This window comes from Acinonyx jubatus, chromosome B3, assembly GCF_027475565.1.
Source record: "Acinonyx jubatus isolate Ajub_Pintada_27869175 chromosome B3, VMU_Ajub_asm_v1.0, whole genome shotgun sequence".
Taxonomy (NCBI): Eukaryota; Metazoa; Chordata; class Mammalia; order Carnivora; family Felidae; genus Acinonyx; species Acinonyx jubatus.
In genome coordinates this window covers 11,814,405-11,831,963 of record NC_069386.1, presented here as the reverse complement: position 1 = coordinate 11,831,963, position 17,559 = coordinate 11,814,405, and the positions used below count along the sequence as shown (strand labels likewise).

At 55.7% G+C, this 17,559-nt stretch overlaps 1 protein-coding gene across 1 annotated transcript in view; it reads left to right on the top strand.

Moving 5' to 3' along the window:
* The window catches only part of RGMA (repulsive guidance molecule BMP co-receptor a), a 47,318-nt gene that overhangs the window by 14,836 nt on the left and 14,923 nt on the right, over nt 1-17,559 (top strand). Inside the window, exon 2 of the mRNA XM_027067974.2 lies at nt 3,119-3,234. Coding sequence (XP_026923775.1) covers nt 3,119-3,234 — 116 coding nt within the window. The remainder of the gene's footprint in view (nt 1-3,118; nt 3,235-17,559) is intronic.

Here is a 17,559-nt window from a genome sequence, read left to right as displayed (position 1 = left end):
AGTTTCCCCATCTGCAAAATGAGGATGACACTAGAACGTACCTTCGCTTTAAGTGTCTAGAAATGTAAAGTACTTAGCCAGCCCTGAACATAATGTGACAGCACAGGGACACCTTGGCCATAACTGCTGTCATTCTTATAAAAATGAATCCTTCAAGACAACTCACAGGACACACCATCTTTTTGGTAAAGCCTTCCCCGGGCGGTTGGCCGATCACCCCTCACCTTCCTCTATCATCTGTTTCTACCAGCGATTCAAAGATAGGAGCTGTCTTATTTCTTTAGCCCCCAGGGATTGGCATGCAGTAGTCCTGAGTATATATCTATTGACTAATGACTCAGACCCTGGATTTGGGAACACCCTGTTCGTACCCAGAGGCAGGGAAAGCTAGAGTCCCTGACACCCCTCACTCCTGGGAGGCATTAGCCTTATTCAGAACCTTGCCTTTCAGAAGCCCCGTGCCCCTCCCCCACAGCCCCACTGCCCGGAACATGGGACTGGGGCGAAGGGTTCAGTGCTGGGGCCTCCACAGCTAGGGCTGGGTAACAGGGAGCAAGAGCCATGCAAGGGAAAATCTCTAACCTGAAGCCCAGAGAACAACCTAGGGAAGAACCCATAAGTGGTCAGACGCTATAATGGGAACTGTCTGTATGAAGTCAGCTACACTTTGAGTTAAGTCAGTTTCTGTGGCGAATGAAGTGCTGAGTTCCATAACCCAGTGGTTCAGGGATTTCTTATTGCAAAGACCTGGGGAGTTGTCAATAAGCTGGTTGGTTTGGCCAGTACAGACAGATTGTTCCAGGTCAGCAAAACCCCATAGTGCTCTACTGGGGGCTGGATTTCTCTTGATAGTCTAAACTATGTAAAAGCCAAATCTCCACTTCGGTGATGTCCAAAATCAGCCTCACACATCTCTCCTCGTGAGGGGGAAAAGAAGTCCTTTGCGTCCCCTTCCCAGATTATTTGCTTACATCATAAGAATTGGATCTCCTCACAAAATGGCGGCCAGTCTTGGAGCAGGAACTGTGGGGAGTTCCCAGTGCCTCTCCCAGACTGTATTCAGTTGCAGCCGCTGGGTGACAATATTATCAGCCTGCCCCTTACAGACAAAGAAATTGAGGTGTAGAGGCTCCCAAGTCCTGCTTCCAAAGGTCTACCCTCAGGCCAGGACCGTGTTGGAAAGGCCTGCGTTGAGGTCTTCTGAAGGCTGCACAGCCTATCTGCCACTGGAGATGTTGCCTCAGCAGCTGCGATGAATTCACTGCTGGAGATGGCTGACGGATCCCTTCTCTCTCATTAGTGAGAAGCTTTAGAACTAACCGTGAAAGGCACAATCCAAACGGTGTTCATTGATGGACCTCAAAGGTGCCTCTGTGCCGTCTGGCTCCGTGCCTGCCCCCGTGTGCCAATGTTATCCTACCATTCTGTGGACTGAATCCTTAGGTCTGGCCCAAGGACAGGCCCCACTGGAGAGGAATGCCATCAGAGCCCTGGATCGTGAGGTGCTGGGCTCTCACTGGGCAAAACTGCCGTAGTTTTGCAAATCAGGGCTTAAAGGGGACCCCAGTTTGGCGGAGCGATGGATAATTGGAGCCTTTTGGGCTGAGAGCTAACCATTTGGGGGAAAGGCCACGGCACTATCACGTTAAAGGTGAGCATTACCTTCGTGGCATTTGGAAATGCCAAGGAAAGACAGCTTCCTTTTGCCCCATGACATGCCTGGCTGAGAGACAGTCCCCTTTCTTACCTGGTCTGCAGATGCCAGATTCAGAAGCACTTCTGCTTGGCGTGGGACTTCAGGGACTTAGGGCTTTCTTCCCCTTGCCCAGAGCTTGCTCCTCCAGAACTGCCCTCCTGGCAGGCAGCGCCCCAAGCAGCCCTGCAGCCTGTGTGGCCGTCTGCGAGTGAGGACTGCGATAGTGCTTAAGGGAAACATCAGAATTGGATAAAAATTCAGATTTTTTTTTTCCCCTCAAAGAACCAGATGAGTAGGCTTGGAGGAGAGGTGAGGGGGGGCCACGGGAGGAATTGGTTCGACTCAAAACACTTGCTCTGGCCTATTTGTGTTCCGTCCAAAAGATGTTTCCCAGGGAAGGTTGCCAGTCGCTTAAATATCCCAACCAGAGGCAGAAGAGCCTCAGGTCCTAGGGAACCTTGGAGAGGAGACATATTTCTCCTGGAAAAATAAGCGACCAAGTTAAGGGAAGTCACCACCCTGATGCCCTCCCAGGAGCGGCCTTGGTGGCCTTGCCCTGGCAACCCCAGGCGGCTGGGCCCTGTGCACCGCGGGGACCGCAGCATCCACACCTCCTCCGGGGTGGCAGCCGTCCTGCCGCCTCCGTCAGGCTTGAAGGCCCCCAACTCTGGAGTGCAGCCAGGGCAAGTACTGGCGAGGCAGCGAGGTGCTAGAAGGGGATGCCGGAGGCTCTGAGCCCAGGCCGGGTGGGTGGCCCGGCGGGATCTGGGAGGGAGCCGCGAGGTGCGTTAATGGCTGAGACCCAGCGGGCCATCCCGGACACCCTCGATTTTTCGGCCCCCTGCATGGGGGACCCATCTGAGTAGAACAATGAACCAGGGGGTGTCAGTGGCGGCTTCTGGACGCAGTCTGGTTGGAAACGGGGTCCTGGGGTTTGGCTGCAAGCGCAGTGTCTACCCGAGTTGGATATTTACAGGTTGGATGGGGGAGGGGGGCTCTCGGCAGGCGGTCCGGAGGCTGGGCCTCTTCGGCCTGGGCTGCCGCTGGGGTCGGGGAGCCGGGGCGCGCCCTGCGCCCCCGGGCCCGGGTTCCCGAGCTCCCCGCGACCAGCGTCTGAGCCCCGCCGCCTCGGTCCCCGCCCAGCCTGCCCCCCACCCCACCCCTCACGCGCCGCGCTGAAACCCGAGCTCGAGGGGGCGGGCCGCGCGGTGGCTGGGGCGGCGGGGCCGCGCCGACATTGGAGGGGACCCGGGGGAAGGGAGGGCGAAGGAGGGGCGCGCGGGGAGGGGGGGGCGCGCCGGGCGCCCGCGGCCGAGGGGGACCGAGCCTCCCGGCTCGCTGCTCCCGCCGGCGGAGCGAGGCTGCCCTTTCTCCGCAGCGTGATTGATTTTCCTCTTCTTTTCTTCTAAACTCTTCTTCCAGGGAGAGGCTAGTGGTAACAGGCCGAGCTGGATGGATGGGTATGGGGAGAGGGGCAGGACGTTCAGCCCTGGGATTCTGGCCGACCCTCGCCTTCCTTCTCTGCAGCTTCCCCGCAGGTAAGGCACTGCCCCCGGCGCGAGGATGGCCGGCCGGGCCCGCTCCCCGGGCCTCGTCGCTGCGCTCGGCCCCGCGTCCGGGAGCCAGCCGGAGCTGAAATCCGCCGGCGCCCCCGGGACCCCCGCCTCCCGTCTCCACTGGTCTTTGTTTCCCCCGCGCCCCGCCGAGGGCGCGATGCACCCCTGAGGGGACCGGGGAGGTGGCAGGCCCCCGCCCCGGCTGCAGTGAGAGGGAGCCGGGAGGTCGCAGAGGCCGGGGGCGCCTCCCTCCTTGCGGGAGAGGGGGTGCCGGGGACGCGCCCCTTAGGGGCCCCGAAGGAGGGGTGGGGTGGGCTGGGGAGCATCCACTCGCAGCAGGGGGCACTTTCTCCCGCTGCTCGCCCACCAGTGTGCAGACCTGCCGTGTGCCCAGGGGTGGAGCCGGGGCCGCCCCGGAGGTCCCAGGCGAGTCCCCGGCCGCCCCCTCCTCCGGGACGCCGTCCCGCCCCCACGCGCCGGCCCACGCGGGGATGCCCACGGCCTGGGCTCCCGCGAGCCCGGGTTCCTGTTTGATAACATTCCGCGTCGTCCCCTGTTTGTTTTTATTGTGTCAGAAAGGGAGAGAATTTCAGAATTAAAGCTGAAAAAGCCATCTGTTTCCAATGAATCCCCCATAGTTTTTCACAATGTTTTTGGCAGATCGCTGCTTTCAAATTCCTCCGAGCCCGGACCTCTTGTTTTTGTTGGGGGAAGGGAGACCAACTCCACAGAGAAGCATTTGTTCCTTCCCAAACGCTCCAGTTTCTTTACTTTTTTTCCCTCCCCCCCTTTCGGGGGGAGGGGGAAGGCACGAAACTTAAATCCCCGGTCTGTTTTCTTTATAATGTTTCATAAAACTTTATTTCATTTTGGCCATATGCTACTCACAGCCTGGAAACGCCAGTTAAACCCTTTATACCCACTTTTCTCTTGCTAAAAATACAAATAAACCCAGTGTCACGGCCCAAATGGCCCCCTTTTGCAAGGCGGAATCTGCCGGCCGCGTCCATCGTGTTGCGGGGCGCAGAGGTGTCTTTTCGGCCCCGACGCGGATCCGCAGCCCCCGCGCACCACCGAGCTCTTTGCAAGAAAGGATTTCAGTTAGCCTGGGATTGGGTTGTTTTGTTTTGCTTCCCAGCCAACTGGGTTTCAGGAACTGGCGGAACTGGGCAGTCCGGGCTCGGCCTGGCTGCAAGTTGGGGCTGCGGGCGCGCGGGCGGGCGGGCGGACCGTGCTGGCAGCGGTAAGGGCCAAAGGATCAGTTTACCTTCTCGCCCCAGCCCCGCTTCGGGGCCTCCCGCGCCAACCCAGTCCAGCGCGCCCAGCTCACTCAGCAGCTGCCCGCGCCCCAAGGGCGTCCCGGACAGCCTCAACCTGCTCCCAGCTGTGGATTCCACCGGGGAGGCCCTGGCTGAGGACAAGATGGGGGGTGTCAGTTGCCCCAAGGGCCCCCCCCCCCCGCCCCGGTATGTTAACACCTCTGTAGTGAGTCCAGCAGCCGGGTGGCCTACTCCTTCTTCACACACACACACACACACACACACCTTTCAAAAGGCAGTTTCCCCATGCACAGAAAGGCTTGGCTGAAAGGCTGATTTGGTTCCCTTACCAAAACTGAAAAAATAAATAAATAAATAAATAAATAGGACCGTCCTCTTTAAAAAGAAATCCACCTTCTGGAGAAGCAGGACTTTGCAATGCGTGTGCATCTCCGTTTGGTCCAGATAAAGATCCAGCCCGTTGGAAGTTTTATCAGATGGGTTGATAAATAGCTTTTGTCCCTTGGCTGCCTTGGGGGATGTGATCTCAGCTCAGAGCTGAAATTGAGAAGGGGGGCTTAGAGGCCCTTAAAACAACACCTTCCCGCTCTTAAAGGGGCAGCACTTGTTAACTTCTTGAATTGGGGAGAGGAAAGGGAGGGCTGGTGGGAGGTACTCAGGAGTCCGGCGGCTGCCAGCACCCCAGTGGTGGTGTTTTTGTTGCTGCTTTCACATCTCCAGCTCAAAACCTTTATTTTAAAGTATCCCCCCCCCCCCGCCGCCCCCAGTCAGAGCAAAGCTGGTGGGTTATAGAATTCAGAATGCGAATTCCATCACTTTTGTTTCCTAGAAGCCCATTTCTTTTTTGGCTTCAAGGCTGGTAACTAAAACCTGGCAGATAGAACAGATAGCTGTTGCCCTGTCATGCCAGCTGGCTCCCGTTTCTTCTAATTTGAGGACTTGACAGCTGCCTTTAGTCAAAATTGCCCACCTCACTGAAAACAGCTTCCAGGCCTCCCCAAACCAAATGCACCGGGGGCTCCAAAAACTTGTATGCTCAAGAAACCTGGGTCAGAAGACCGTTTCCTAAGTAAGAGATCAAATGGGTCATTTTCGCAACGAAGAGATGGACTGTCCTAGTCTTTGACCCAAGGACAGAGGGACTGCTTTGGAAGAAAGTCAGAGACACTGCAGGTGTGGCAGAGGTCAGGGCAGGGAGGGCCTGGTGGGTGCTGGGGAAAACACAAAGCCTTGGCCAGTGCAGGCACAGAGACCCCCAGGGGCCCTGCGTGCTGCCCACTGAAGGCAGGTGGAATCCAGCTCGAGCAGCCACGTGAAAGCATAGGCTTGTTCAGGGCTGGTGAACTTGAATGACTGCCAGGAGCAAACCCATAGGAGTGCAACTCAAATTGGACGTAGTTATGTGGAGAAAGATGCCTTCACCTCCGTGGACTGAGAGGGTTTGTGTCTTTTGAGAGTGTTCACGTGGACTTACCCAGTGGGTGTGACATACCTGCTGTGTCCCAGACTCAGTGACGGCAGTCGGGGCCCTCCTCCATGCAGGGCCGGCAGAACCCCCAACTCCTAAAGGGTGAGGGGTCTGCAGTGTCCCTTGGGCGCTAAGGGCGTGCGCTTGGACGATGCCGTGCCCACAATGGATGGACCGGTGGCCTCGTCTAGCTGCGGCAAGGAGTGGGGCGGGAAGGAGGAGGCCCAAAAAAAGCCTTCTCGGGAGGAATCTTCCACAAATAACAGCTTGTTCAAGACCCAATTAATAGATCCTTCTTATTCTTAGACCTTGAAAGCTTTGTGACTTAATACAACAGATTTTTTTTTAATTTTTTAATGTTAATTTTTGAGAGAGAGAGAGAGCGCGCACACAAGCAGGGGAGGGGCAGAAAGAGAGGGAGACACAGAATCCAAAGCAGGCTCCAGAGTGGTCAGCACAGAGCCTAACGCAGGGCTCGAACCCAGGAACACTAGATCATGACCTGAGCCGCAGTCAGACGCTTAACCCTCTGAGCCACCCAGGCGCCCGTCAGATTTCCAAGAGAAACCCATCAAAGACCTATGTTGTAGATACGTTGGCATGCTTCCCGTTAATTTCATGTGGATGCTGTACTCCGAGCACAGTGGTTCCTAAAGTGTGGTCCCTCCTCCAGCAGCATCAGCCTCCCGTGGGAGGCTCCTCCTCCCCAGAGTCACTGAAGCCATGCTCCGGGGGTGGGACCCTGGTTCTGTACTTCACCAGGCCCCCTAGGGGGTTCTGATGCACACTCAGGTGTGAGGGCTGCTGTTGTAAGAATTATTGCCCCGCGGCCTTTCTCTTTCCCTCGTTGCTTTCCCTTTACTTTTCAATTGCACCTGTCCCAGAAATGTTAATCCTCAGGGGAGAAACTCCAGCTTGGGGAGACCAAGTCTCTCTGCTATGTCCAAGTGCATCTCTGTCATTATAGAGATGAGAATACTTCCGCCAGAGCTGCTGTTCAGAAATGTGCAAGCAAGTCAATTTGCGTACCACATTTTTGTCTTCCCGGTGGGACTTCGTGTCCCAGAGGCAGAGAATGAAGTGATGTCTGGTTGCAAGAGCCAGATGACAGCTGAGTCAGCTAGCAGCTAAGAGGTCTGCAGGGAAGAGCGTTGGCTTCCAGGCAGAGTGAGACGGAGAGTCCTATGGACCATTTGCCCCCTAACCCCTGAGGTGAGGAGGTGGTCTTGTGGTTGAAGAAGGGAAGCCTGCCTGCAGGGTTCCAGTCATTGCTAGCGATCGCCCCCATCTCAGAGGACAGGTGGGGACAGGCTCAGATAAGGATGCTCCGGGAGGTGGGGAAGACGGGGCCCCAGGACCCTGTGGAGGTAAGAGGATGGGGTGGGGCCAGTTTATGTGTTGGGGGCGATGTGTGGTTCCTGTGCCAAACCCTCTTTTGAGTGAAATGTGCAAGGCCCTGGACAGAACTGGGCTGAGAACCCCAGCTTTGTGCTCTGGTCGAGTGGTTAGCTACCGTGCTGTTTTCCTGCTTGGCTGAATTCAACCTGCCTAAAACTGCAGGCGCTGTTTCTTCTAGGGCGACCAGCTCATCTAGTATCTCCCCCTGGACTCTTACAGGTTTAAAGCTGAAAGTCCCGAGTCCTTAGCAACCCTCTCAGTCCTAGGCACACCAAGATGCTTGGTCACCCTCCACTCCTCCCCCCACCTGCCCCCCGGGACTAGTGCCTGGTTTGAGTCTGTTAAGGAGCCCGCTGCCCAGAACGGTGAAGCCCTGAATGTCCGATGGGCCTCTCCATTCAATGCAGTTGCTTGGGACTGGGCCTCCTTCTTCCACCTTTTCCTGCCTGTTACCGTTGTCACCTTGCTACAAACAGCTGACCAGCCCTAGGACCTTCCTCTGGGCACCCCCCCCAAACCCCCCTTTTAGAACAAAAGTCCTGCTCAGGAACTCATCCCTCCTCGTAGCCCTCTGAAGCATCCAAAAGGAAGGACCCTCTGATTTCTGGCCCCACACTTTTCCCGGGCCTCATTTGCATGGCTTCTGGAACATCCCGAGGCTCCAGGTCACCCCTCCTGCCCCCCTACTCCACCACCACCCACCCACCTTCCCAGGCCTTCCTTGCCCAATGCTGCTGCCCACCTAATCAAGGCCCAAGTTCAGTGCTGTCGGTTGGGGTCCAGTGCCATCCCTCCAATGACCTAGACACCTGTCCCCTTGGCTGCAGACACCTGTGCTTCCTCCCAGTTTCGCTGCTTCGCAGGTCTTGGGGTTTTGCTCTCTTCTAAATCACCAGTTCTGTCTATAAGGGCAGAACCGCATTTTCTGTTCCTTTATCCCCTTCTCCTTTCTGGACACACTGAACACACCCAGCAGCATCCTGGGAATTGGAGGGCCCTTGGGTCTTTTTGCATTTCTGTTACGTGTTTTCTCAAGAGACAGAGACCACAGGCTTTTTTTCCCCCAGATTCCCCAACCTTTTTTCTAAAATAATTTTTTCGGGGTTATAAAAGCAATACTCATTTTCAAAGCTAAAAACCATAAAGGGCAAATAAGTACATGAGAATAACCCAAATGCCGACCTCCCACAGACAACCTATCACATCACTACTTAAGATTATGAACATCCTTTGAGACGTAATACCTTCTACTGTGCTCTCCAAAGTATGATCGTTTGAAGGAGGACAATCATTTTTAAAGCTCTCCTCGTTTATTGAGCGGCCACAGTATCCTGGGCACTGGGCCAAACGCTTTGAGTACAACACCTCGCGAGATCACCACACCTTCCTCACGGAAGAGAAAGTACCGAAGAGGAAACAGAGGGTCACAGAGGTTGCCTGACATTACACAGCTAGCCGGTGACCAAGCCGGGAGTAGAACACAGACCCCCGACCCTTTTCCATGTCCCATATTGTGAATAAACATACTCCTTAGATTTGCTTCAGAGCATATTCGAGTTTGTGCTGTGCAGCATATAAGGCTTCAAGGTGGCGGGGGGAAATAAGACCCCAAATTTGGAGGTATTAGATAGCAGAGTGAAAAGCTGACCACGGATTCTGTGGACCTAACGGTTTTTTGGGGTGGTTTTGGGTTTTTTGTTTTTTGTTTTTTTTTGCCTCCTCCCAAAGGCCCTCTCTGCTCCCTGTCTGTCCCTGGCTTAACATTTCAAAGAAGATGCCACCCAGCCATAGGTCAGGCAAAGAAGTTGGCAAGGGTTGTCATTGTGCAAATTTTCCCAAGTCAGATTTATGTCTTTTGGGTTTTGCTTATTTATTCATTTCATGCACCATTTCACCCGAGCAGTCGAAATACTGAGACGCCTATTAAAGTGATCCGTCTGCACCCAGGTCCCCGCAGAAAGGAGCCCATTATTGGTTCGCATGCTAAGGAATGTCCCATGAACACAGGCTCACACACGTGTGCGCCAGCCGGGCGTGTGCCCAGCTGGCATGCATTTGCCCTCCCACTGCATGAGGAAGGTGGAGGAGGGAGGCCCGCCTGCGGATGGCGGTGAGGGAGGAAAAAGCCACTTCAAATGAATCTAGACGTGGAGCGGCCAAGCAGATGAGCCGAGGGTTGCTGGAGGCAGAGCCAGGATGGAAAATTATCATTTCTAGAGCCAGCCCTGGACTCGGGAAAAGGGGTTATGCCTCCAAGCGGGAAGAACACATTGCTCACCTGAAAGCTTCATTGATATCTGGAAAGTGATGTCTTTGCCCGTAACCGCTCTGCTTGTGGAACCTGGAGTAGCTTCGTTCTGTGCCCTAAGACAAGATGGTATTGGCCTGGAATCTTGCGCCCGGCTCAGCCCTTGGTCATCATGGGTCCCTCTTCTAAGTTTTTGTTGTCATTGTTGTTTATTTTGAGAGAGAAAGAAGGAGACAGACGATCCCAAGCAGGCTCCACGATGCCAGTGCCAAGCCCCAGGTGGGGCTCGAACCCACGAACCATGAGATAGCCACGAACCTGAGCCGTAATCAAGAGTCAGACGCTTAACCAACTGAGCCACCCAGGCGCCCCCATCAGGGCTCCCTTTTACCCAGAAGCCCTCAGCCACCTGATTTGACAGGCCTGCTTGTGGCCTTGGTGAACACAGGTGCTTCTGAATGTCCTGTCTGCCATTGATCTGGTTCCATGTGGCCCCAGTGGGAGTCAGGGGAGGGTGCCCAGTTTGGAAAGCTGCAGTGTGCCCTTTTCCTTGGCACTCGGTGTGGTTTCTTGTAGCAACTTGGCGTGTGTGATGGCTGGAGCAGAGCAGCCCTGGCACAGTGTGACAAGTGTGACAAGGGGCAGTGCCTCCTGCCTCAGCTCAGTAGGTGGCATTTGGCCACCTCTTCCCACACTGGACAGTGAGTTAACCCCCAGCTCCCTGGCCTCCCCACCTCCCCTTCCTAGAGCAGTCGAAACTCTCTGAGAACCTCCCTCTTGCCTGGTTCTTTATCCTGTAGGCCAGTTCCCGGACAACGGGGTTTCCGGAAAAGTCCCAGCACCTTTGAGGGACTCACAGGCTAGGCCGGTTCCCCCCAGACCACCTTGGGCTGCATAGGGAGGAATGCTTTTTTTAGGAAGGATGATCACTTCTGACTTCGTGCAGGTTAAGTGAGGTGAATTCTGCTGTAGCTGACAAAATCTTCAGTCTGTCACCGGGCTGTGTTCCTGTAGGAATCTGATGTCAAACACCTGGCACCAGGAGCGGTTCCTGCAGGAATGACATGAACAGGCAGCGTTAGACATCTCTGTCTTTAAAAAAACAAAGTAAAACATTTATTTATGTTTGGGAGAGCGCCTGTGGGGGAGGGGCAGAGAGAGGGAGACAGAGGAACCAAAGCTGATGTAGGACTCAGACTCACAAACTGCAAGATCATGCCCCGAGCGGAAGTCGGACACTCGATTGACCCACCGAGCCACCCAGCTGCCCAGCTTTAGGCATCTCTTAACTCAGGAAGACTCCAGAATACCGCGCAGGCCAGAGTTTGCCACATGTTGGCACTAGATCTGATCGTGTCCCCCTCCTTGATTCCCCCAAGTGGGTGGGGAGTGGCCAACTGTCCCCATGCTGAGTGCAGGCAAGCTGGCGCTCCTGGTTTGGTGCTGCCCTCCCCTCCTCCTTCAGGACCCCCTGTCACAGCTTGATGACAAGAGAGGGGAGCCCCAGGGCCTCTGCTGTCCAGGATGGATGTGAGACAGGCCGTGGGGACAGGAACAGGAGGTCTCGGGCTTCAGTGCTGACCTTGGCACAGAGGTCGATCAGTGACTGCTCATTCTGCTTCTGCTTCTGCTCATTCTGTGCTCTGCCTGCTTCTACCCGGACTAAAGCCACCACCTCCTAAAATAGTATCGTGATCATGCCATGCACTTCCTGGAAATTATCGCGGGGCTCCCTACCATCAACTGCATCTAGTCTGAAATCCTTAGGCTGGTAGGTCAGGGTCCAGTCAGGACAACAAAACCGCATGGGGTATTTCCACGGAGGGACCTTCATGTAGGGGATTGTTGGGCGTTTGTGGGAGCACCGGAAAGGCCACTGGGGACCACAGAGGAACACACACATTGTAGGAAGCGGCTTCGCTTGGGAGGCAAAAGGAAGAGAGAAGCTGGGGGCCAGGTCTTTAGAGGAGGGTACTTTGAAAGCACAGTGATGGAAACAGCCTGGGGACAGCGCCCCCTTGTGGTGGAGTCTAACAGAGCTGGGGGACTAGAGGAAAGGGGTTTGAAGTCCCTCCGGTCCTCCCCCCACCTCCCCACAGTGGAGGAAAGCACTTTGGAGCTGAGCGACATTGGCTACCAGCATGCAAGCAGCGTGTCCCCTCCAGCCAACCTCAGCCGTTTCGGAGGCCCCTGTGCTTCCGCATCTCTGTCTCGCCTCAGCTGGCAAATCCCACCGGCCCTCCGAGACCTGGCTGAACTGCCCCTGGTCCCCTCTCGTGCCTCCACCCTTACATCTTCCTTGTGACTCAGTATTCAGATGCAACGTGTTGGCTCCGCATTCCAGAAGTTTGCTAGCCGTCTCCACCTGAGCAGAGAAACCACCTGAGGCTTGTTGCAGGAACAGCGTGAAGCCCAGGGTAGGGTCTAGAACTTCCAGCAAGTAAATGACTCCAGGCAGGCAGGTGCCATGCCAGCCACCGAGTGGGACAGAACCAACTTGACCGTGGGGCGTGTGTTCAAAACGAGCCTTACCCCTTTAAGAGGAGGCAGGTTTCCCCCTTTCCCGGCTCACCCCGCCCCTCCTCCTGCACAGCAACTGAAACCTGATCTAATCCCTTTGCACGCGGGTAATTTATTGGTCTGTTGGGCTTGGTGGCAAATTGCATTGTCTTTATTCCTGGGTTCGGGCCGCGGAGCGGCTCGCCGCATTCCTGAGACTCGCTTCTCAGGGCGATCCTTCACACCCCCTCGGTGCACGGTGAAATAAGTTTTATTGGGCTTCTTTGTTATGCAAACAGGGCGGTAATAATCAGGCTATTCTTCTGAAAGATTGGGCTTGATTAACAGTTCAAAGGAGGTCTCTGAAAGCAGCTAATGCCGCACTGGTGCATAAATATTTCCCTCCCGCCTGGGTAAGTGCAGCAGATACTCCGAGCTCCCAGCCCCCGTCTGTTTCCGAGAGGCACTGGGCCGCTAGTTAAAGGAAAGGAATTCAGTCGCGCAGGCTGTGAGGCTGTGATTTCTCTCGCTGGCACGTCTCCGTGCACAAAGGAGGAGGTCTGGAGCCGACCTCCCCAATGAGTGAGATGTTACATATGTGGGGTGTCGGGGCACGTGGAAGCCGCCAGCCTCCCCCGCAGACCTAGCAGAGCACTGGGTTGGGGGCTTTAAAAAGGCATCCAGTCGAGCGCCTGGGTGGCTCAGTCAGTTAAGCATCTGACTTCGACACACGTCATGATCTCAGGGTTTGTAGGCTCGAGCCCCGCATGGAGCGCTCCGTGCTGACAGCTTGGGGCCTGGAGCCTGCTTCGGATTCTGTGTCTCCTGTGTCTGCCCGTCCCCTGCTCGCTCAGTCACTGTCTATCTCTTTCAAAAGGGAGTAAACTTAAAAAATAAATAAATAAAAAGGCATAAAATCTCCCAAGATGTTTTGAGAGTAGGGTGTGGAAAATGAGGGACCCCTACTCGCGGGGTCTGCGGGCAGGAGGGGGACACCTCAGTTGGGCCCTCCATGGATGACACAGACTGTTCAGTGAGGCCCACAGCTGCCAGGGGACACCCAGGGGAGCTGAGGGGCCATCTGCAAAATTTGCAGGGTGGTAAACATTTGAGGCTTTTCTGTGTGGCTCTAGAGGAGAGCGGAGGCCCCTCGGCCATCCCTGGAGGCAGATGCGGGTCCACAGCTGGAGCTGTCTAGCACAGGAGGGGCCAGCCCTGCCCTGGCAGATCTCTGGTGGTGGCGGAGGCCGGATGCCCACCGGGGAGGGATGTTACAGGGAGGGAGATTCCATGCTTCTGCCGTGGAAGCTGCCTGGAGGTGGAAACCAGTGACCAGTGACGCTTGGTAGCCTCAGGCCCCGGGCTCTAAAACTCCGTGGGGCACCTTGAGAAGCCAACATAGTTTGGTCACCAAGTGTTGAGTAGATAAAGTGATCTTGATTAAGTAGGTTGCACAAAGAGGCAAGGGATTCCAGCCCCAACTGCAGTTGGAAGCAGATGGGTCTAATGCTTGCCGGGGTGGCCGTCTGAGACCCAAGGGGCCACCCACCCTCTAGGCTTTGCCTACACCCCACCCTTAAAGCCAACACGCCCATCTCAGGGGCACTGGAGGGAGTTCAGGGGCTTCCTGTCATGAGTCCCAGCCAGCCACTGTCTTCGCCTCTGCATTCCCCTCGGTTTGTCCTCCGCTAGCTCATCCTGAAGTTCTCAGTCTCCCGAGGCCTGGGTCAGACCCAGACAACGCAGATTGTGCTTCTAAGGAGCATAAAGTTCTTCTGTGTGGCACCTTTGCATTTCCCTGGGGGTCTGAGGTGGAGCCCCAGGTCCCAGAGGAGCCTTGCCCGAGGACTAGAGTGGCTAAGATAGAAATGAAATTCAGGAGAAATTCTTACTTCCCATCAGGTTCCTCCTCCCCTGGCTCTGTGCATATTGGCTGTCTTGGGTCCACCCAGGGGTAGCCAGAAGGGCCAGAAGGGTCCGCTCTGCCACCTGCAGGAACCAGGCAGGGAGGGGGCAGCCGGGGCCTTCTCGTCACCCCAAAAGCGGCAAGGGGTGTCTCTCCCTGCAGAGCTGGCCTCCCCTTCTGCCTGTGTGAGTTGCAAACACACTTTCCTCTCCTTGCTTCCTTCCTTGGATGTTCAGAGCAGAAACAAGTCCCAGGTTTCCTGCCTGGAACGAAGTCTCCTGCTTTTTTCTTTCCTTTTTTTTTTTTTTTTTAAGATACGGTACATAAAAATCAGTCCCTCTGTGGTTTCTTTGGCAGGTGACACTGTGGCTACAAGCTTTTCCTTTTGATGCTGGGCCAGATTACATCCAGGTCCCTGACCTGGGGTGGCCTTCAGCCCGTGATTTAGTGGAGTGGATACGGGGCGGCAGGATGACTCCAGCGAGGGGTCAAGGGCCCCTCAGCTCGCCACCCGTGGGGACCGTCCAGCTTTGGCATGCCTAAAGCCCTTCTGTGACCCCTAGGAAATGACAGCTCATGCATGACCACTTGAGGCAGACAGGCCCAGGAGAGCTGGGTTACCGCCTGGAGAGAAGGCAGAGGGGCACGGGAGCCCCCGACTCTGGTCCCGGGCAGTCACTGACCCCCCAACCCTGAGCTATAGCTCCTCCATCTATGGTGGGAGGTACTTGGACTTGCCCTTAAACTCTCAGGAAGGTGTGAAAGGCTGGCTCAGAGTCCCCCAAGGGTTTGGGGCAGCCAAGGAAACCCAGCAATTGGCAGGGGGATCATTTTGCATGAGGACTTGCTCCTGGTATCTCCATGCAGGCCTTTCTGCAGGGAAGGCTTGCCATCCACTTGGAGGGTGGTCACTGCCCTGGGAACAGACAGGTAGCGATGACTGTGTGTCAGGAACTGGGCGTGGTCAAAGAAAACAACATTTTGCTTTTGGGGATTTCAGGACCTGGATCATTCTTGGCTGGTGTCCCAAGATAGGCATGGCAAACGCACTTTGAAAAGCATAGAAGGAGGGGCGCCTGGGTGGTTCGGTCGTTTAAGCATCCAACTTTGGCTCAGGTCATGATCTCACAGTTTGTAGGTTCAAGCCCCACATCCAGCTCTGTGCTGACAGCTCAGAGCCTGGAGCCTGCTTCAGATTCTGTGTCTCCCTCTCTCTCTGCCCCTTGCCTATTCACATACTCTCTCTCTCTCTCTCTCTCTCTCTCAGGTAAATAAACATTAAAAAAAAAATTTAAGAAAGAAAGAAAGGCATAGAAAGAGCCCCAAAGCCTGTGGCGGTGTGAGCCACATGTATGTGCATCTATCAAATGAGGATAAAATTCCTGCCCATTGATTCAGAATAGCAGTGAGGGCCTGGCCTTCAAGCAATTTGTAGTCTACACAGGTTCAGGAAGTCCGGGCGTTATTACCATTCTTTCTTTCTTGGAGGTGAGGCTCCGCCTGTGTGTCCACCCCTAGCTGTACCCGTGGGTGCACCGCCCCTGCGCGCTCAACCCCCCGAAGGGCAGAACCTCCTCTTTATTGTCTTTGTGGCCTCATAGCAAATGGGCTCAGCCTGGTGTGTGTGTGTGTGTGTGTGTGTGTGCGCGTGCGCGCAGGTACAGAAGGTGAAAGAGGAGGGGGAAGCGGCTGGGGGGCTCTGTCAGAGCACCTGGGAGGAGGGGGCTATTTAATGCCTCTAGGACTCAGTTTGCCTGTCTGTGGAATGGGGATAACAGATCGTCCTAGGGCTGTCATAGGTGAATGGAGGTACGTGTGCAATGCGTTGTACCTAGTAAGTGCTCAGTACACATTAGCTGTTAGGGAGACCTTAGCCTCCCCCACAAATTCTCATTTAACCAAAGTTAACACAAAGCTGCCTTCCACCGAGCTTCCTTCCAGTGTTCTCAGGGTTTGCTGCCGTCAGCTCCGCTGGTCCCTGAAGTGTATACTGATCGAGGCACTGATGCATGTCGTCAGCACAGAGAGCAGCGCCGTGTGGCCCGTGGCCACACAGCCACAGAGCTGCACAACTGCACGACTCGACCACGATCATCTGCCCCCAGGGCACATCCCCTGAAGCCCTCCCCACCACTACTGCCTCCCAAAGCGAGGGCCCCCGTTTCCAACTCGGTAGTGCCCAGTGACACAAAATCTGTCACAGGCAGCTTGTTGACACTGACTTGGCCCCGGTTTGGTCTCTGGATGGCGAAATTGCCAGGGCCTTCGTTCTTCTGTGTCTCACAGAACCCGAGGTCTGTGCGTTTGTTCATTAACAAGAGTAAAGGCGAACTTGTAGAAATTGTGCTTCGGGACCCAAAGTTTCTGATTGCGCCATCTCCCAGGAAGTGGGTGGAAGAGGGATTGTGGGCGCCTTGGCAACAAGGGGGGAAGGGACTGTGGCAGGAGGAAGGGCCACACGTGGAGACTGGGTCACAGAGGCTGGCAGGACAGAGGGACGCCAGCAGGAGATGAGGGCTCGGTTCGTCTCTTCCTCCTGGATGCCCTCTCTGCCTTCAAGAGCCAGGAGAGTCGTCCCAGCCTGGGTCACCCCTGCGACCACAAGTCCTTGCGAGGAGAAGGGACAACGGAATAGGTGAAGTGGAACCCACCTGATTTTTTGGCCCCTGGCCACGCGAACGTCTCCAGTGATCCTGGCTTCTGCAGGGGGGATGCGGGAGGGCCCAGGAAGGGGAGGAGAGACGGGGGTCAAGGCTTACAGTTCTGGAGGCTGCAAGTCAGGGTGCCAGCGTGGTCGGGTTCTGGTGAGAGCTCTCTTCCTGGCTTGCAGACGGCCGCCTTCTCGCCGTGTCCTCACGTGACAGTGTGTGCCTGTGCCCCCGTGTCTCTTCCTAGAAGGACCCTAATCCCATCATGGGGGCTGCACCTCACGACCTCATCTGACCCTAATCATCCCCCAGAGGCCCATCACCCCCCATCCAAGTGCCGTCACACTGGGGTTGAGGCTTCAGCGAAGGAATTTGGGGCAAACACATTCAGTCCACAGCACCCTTGCTGGTGAAAGGTGGTGAGCAAGGTGGCGGTGAAGCTATCCTGGGTGCCCCCCTTGGGAAGTGTGGTGGCCAGGGAGGGGTAGAGGGAGGGATGCTCCAGTGCCCTTCCTGTCCCTTTCCTGTCCCCACCTGTGACTTCTAACCTCTTACCTCTCGGTGGGGCGGGGGCGATGTTTATCTCCCTCTGGGACCTTTGTCAGGGCCACTGGGTCCCAGGCAGATTCCGTGCACCCTGTTTAACCCTCAGCAGCTCTCTAAGGCGGTTGCTACCCCCGATTCACAGATAAGGACACAGAGGTAGAGCCGATTTCCCACAACTACTGGCAGGGGACAGCGGGACTTTGAACCAGACACTCTGCCTCCAGTGCCCACTGCCCACCACCCCATCTGGCCATTGTCACCCTCACACCTTTGCATTTCCGTCCTAGTCCCGGGTGATAGCATCGGGAACATTC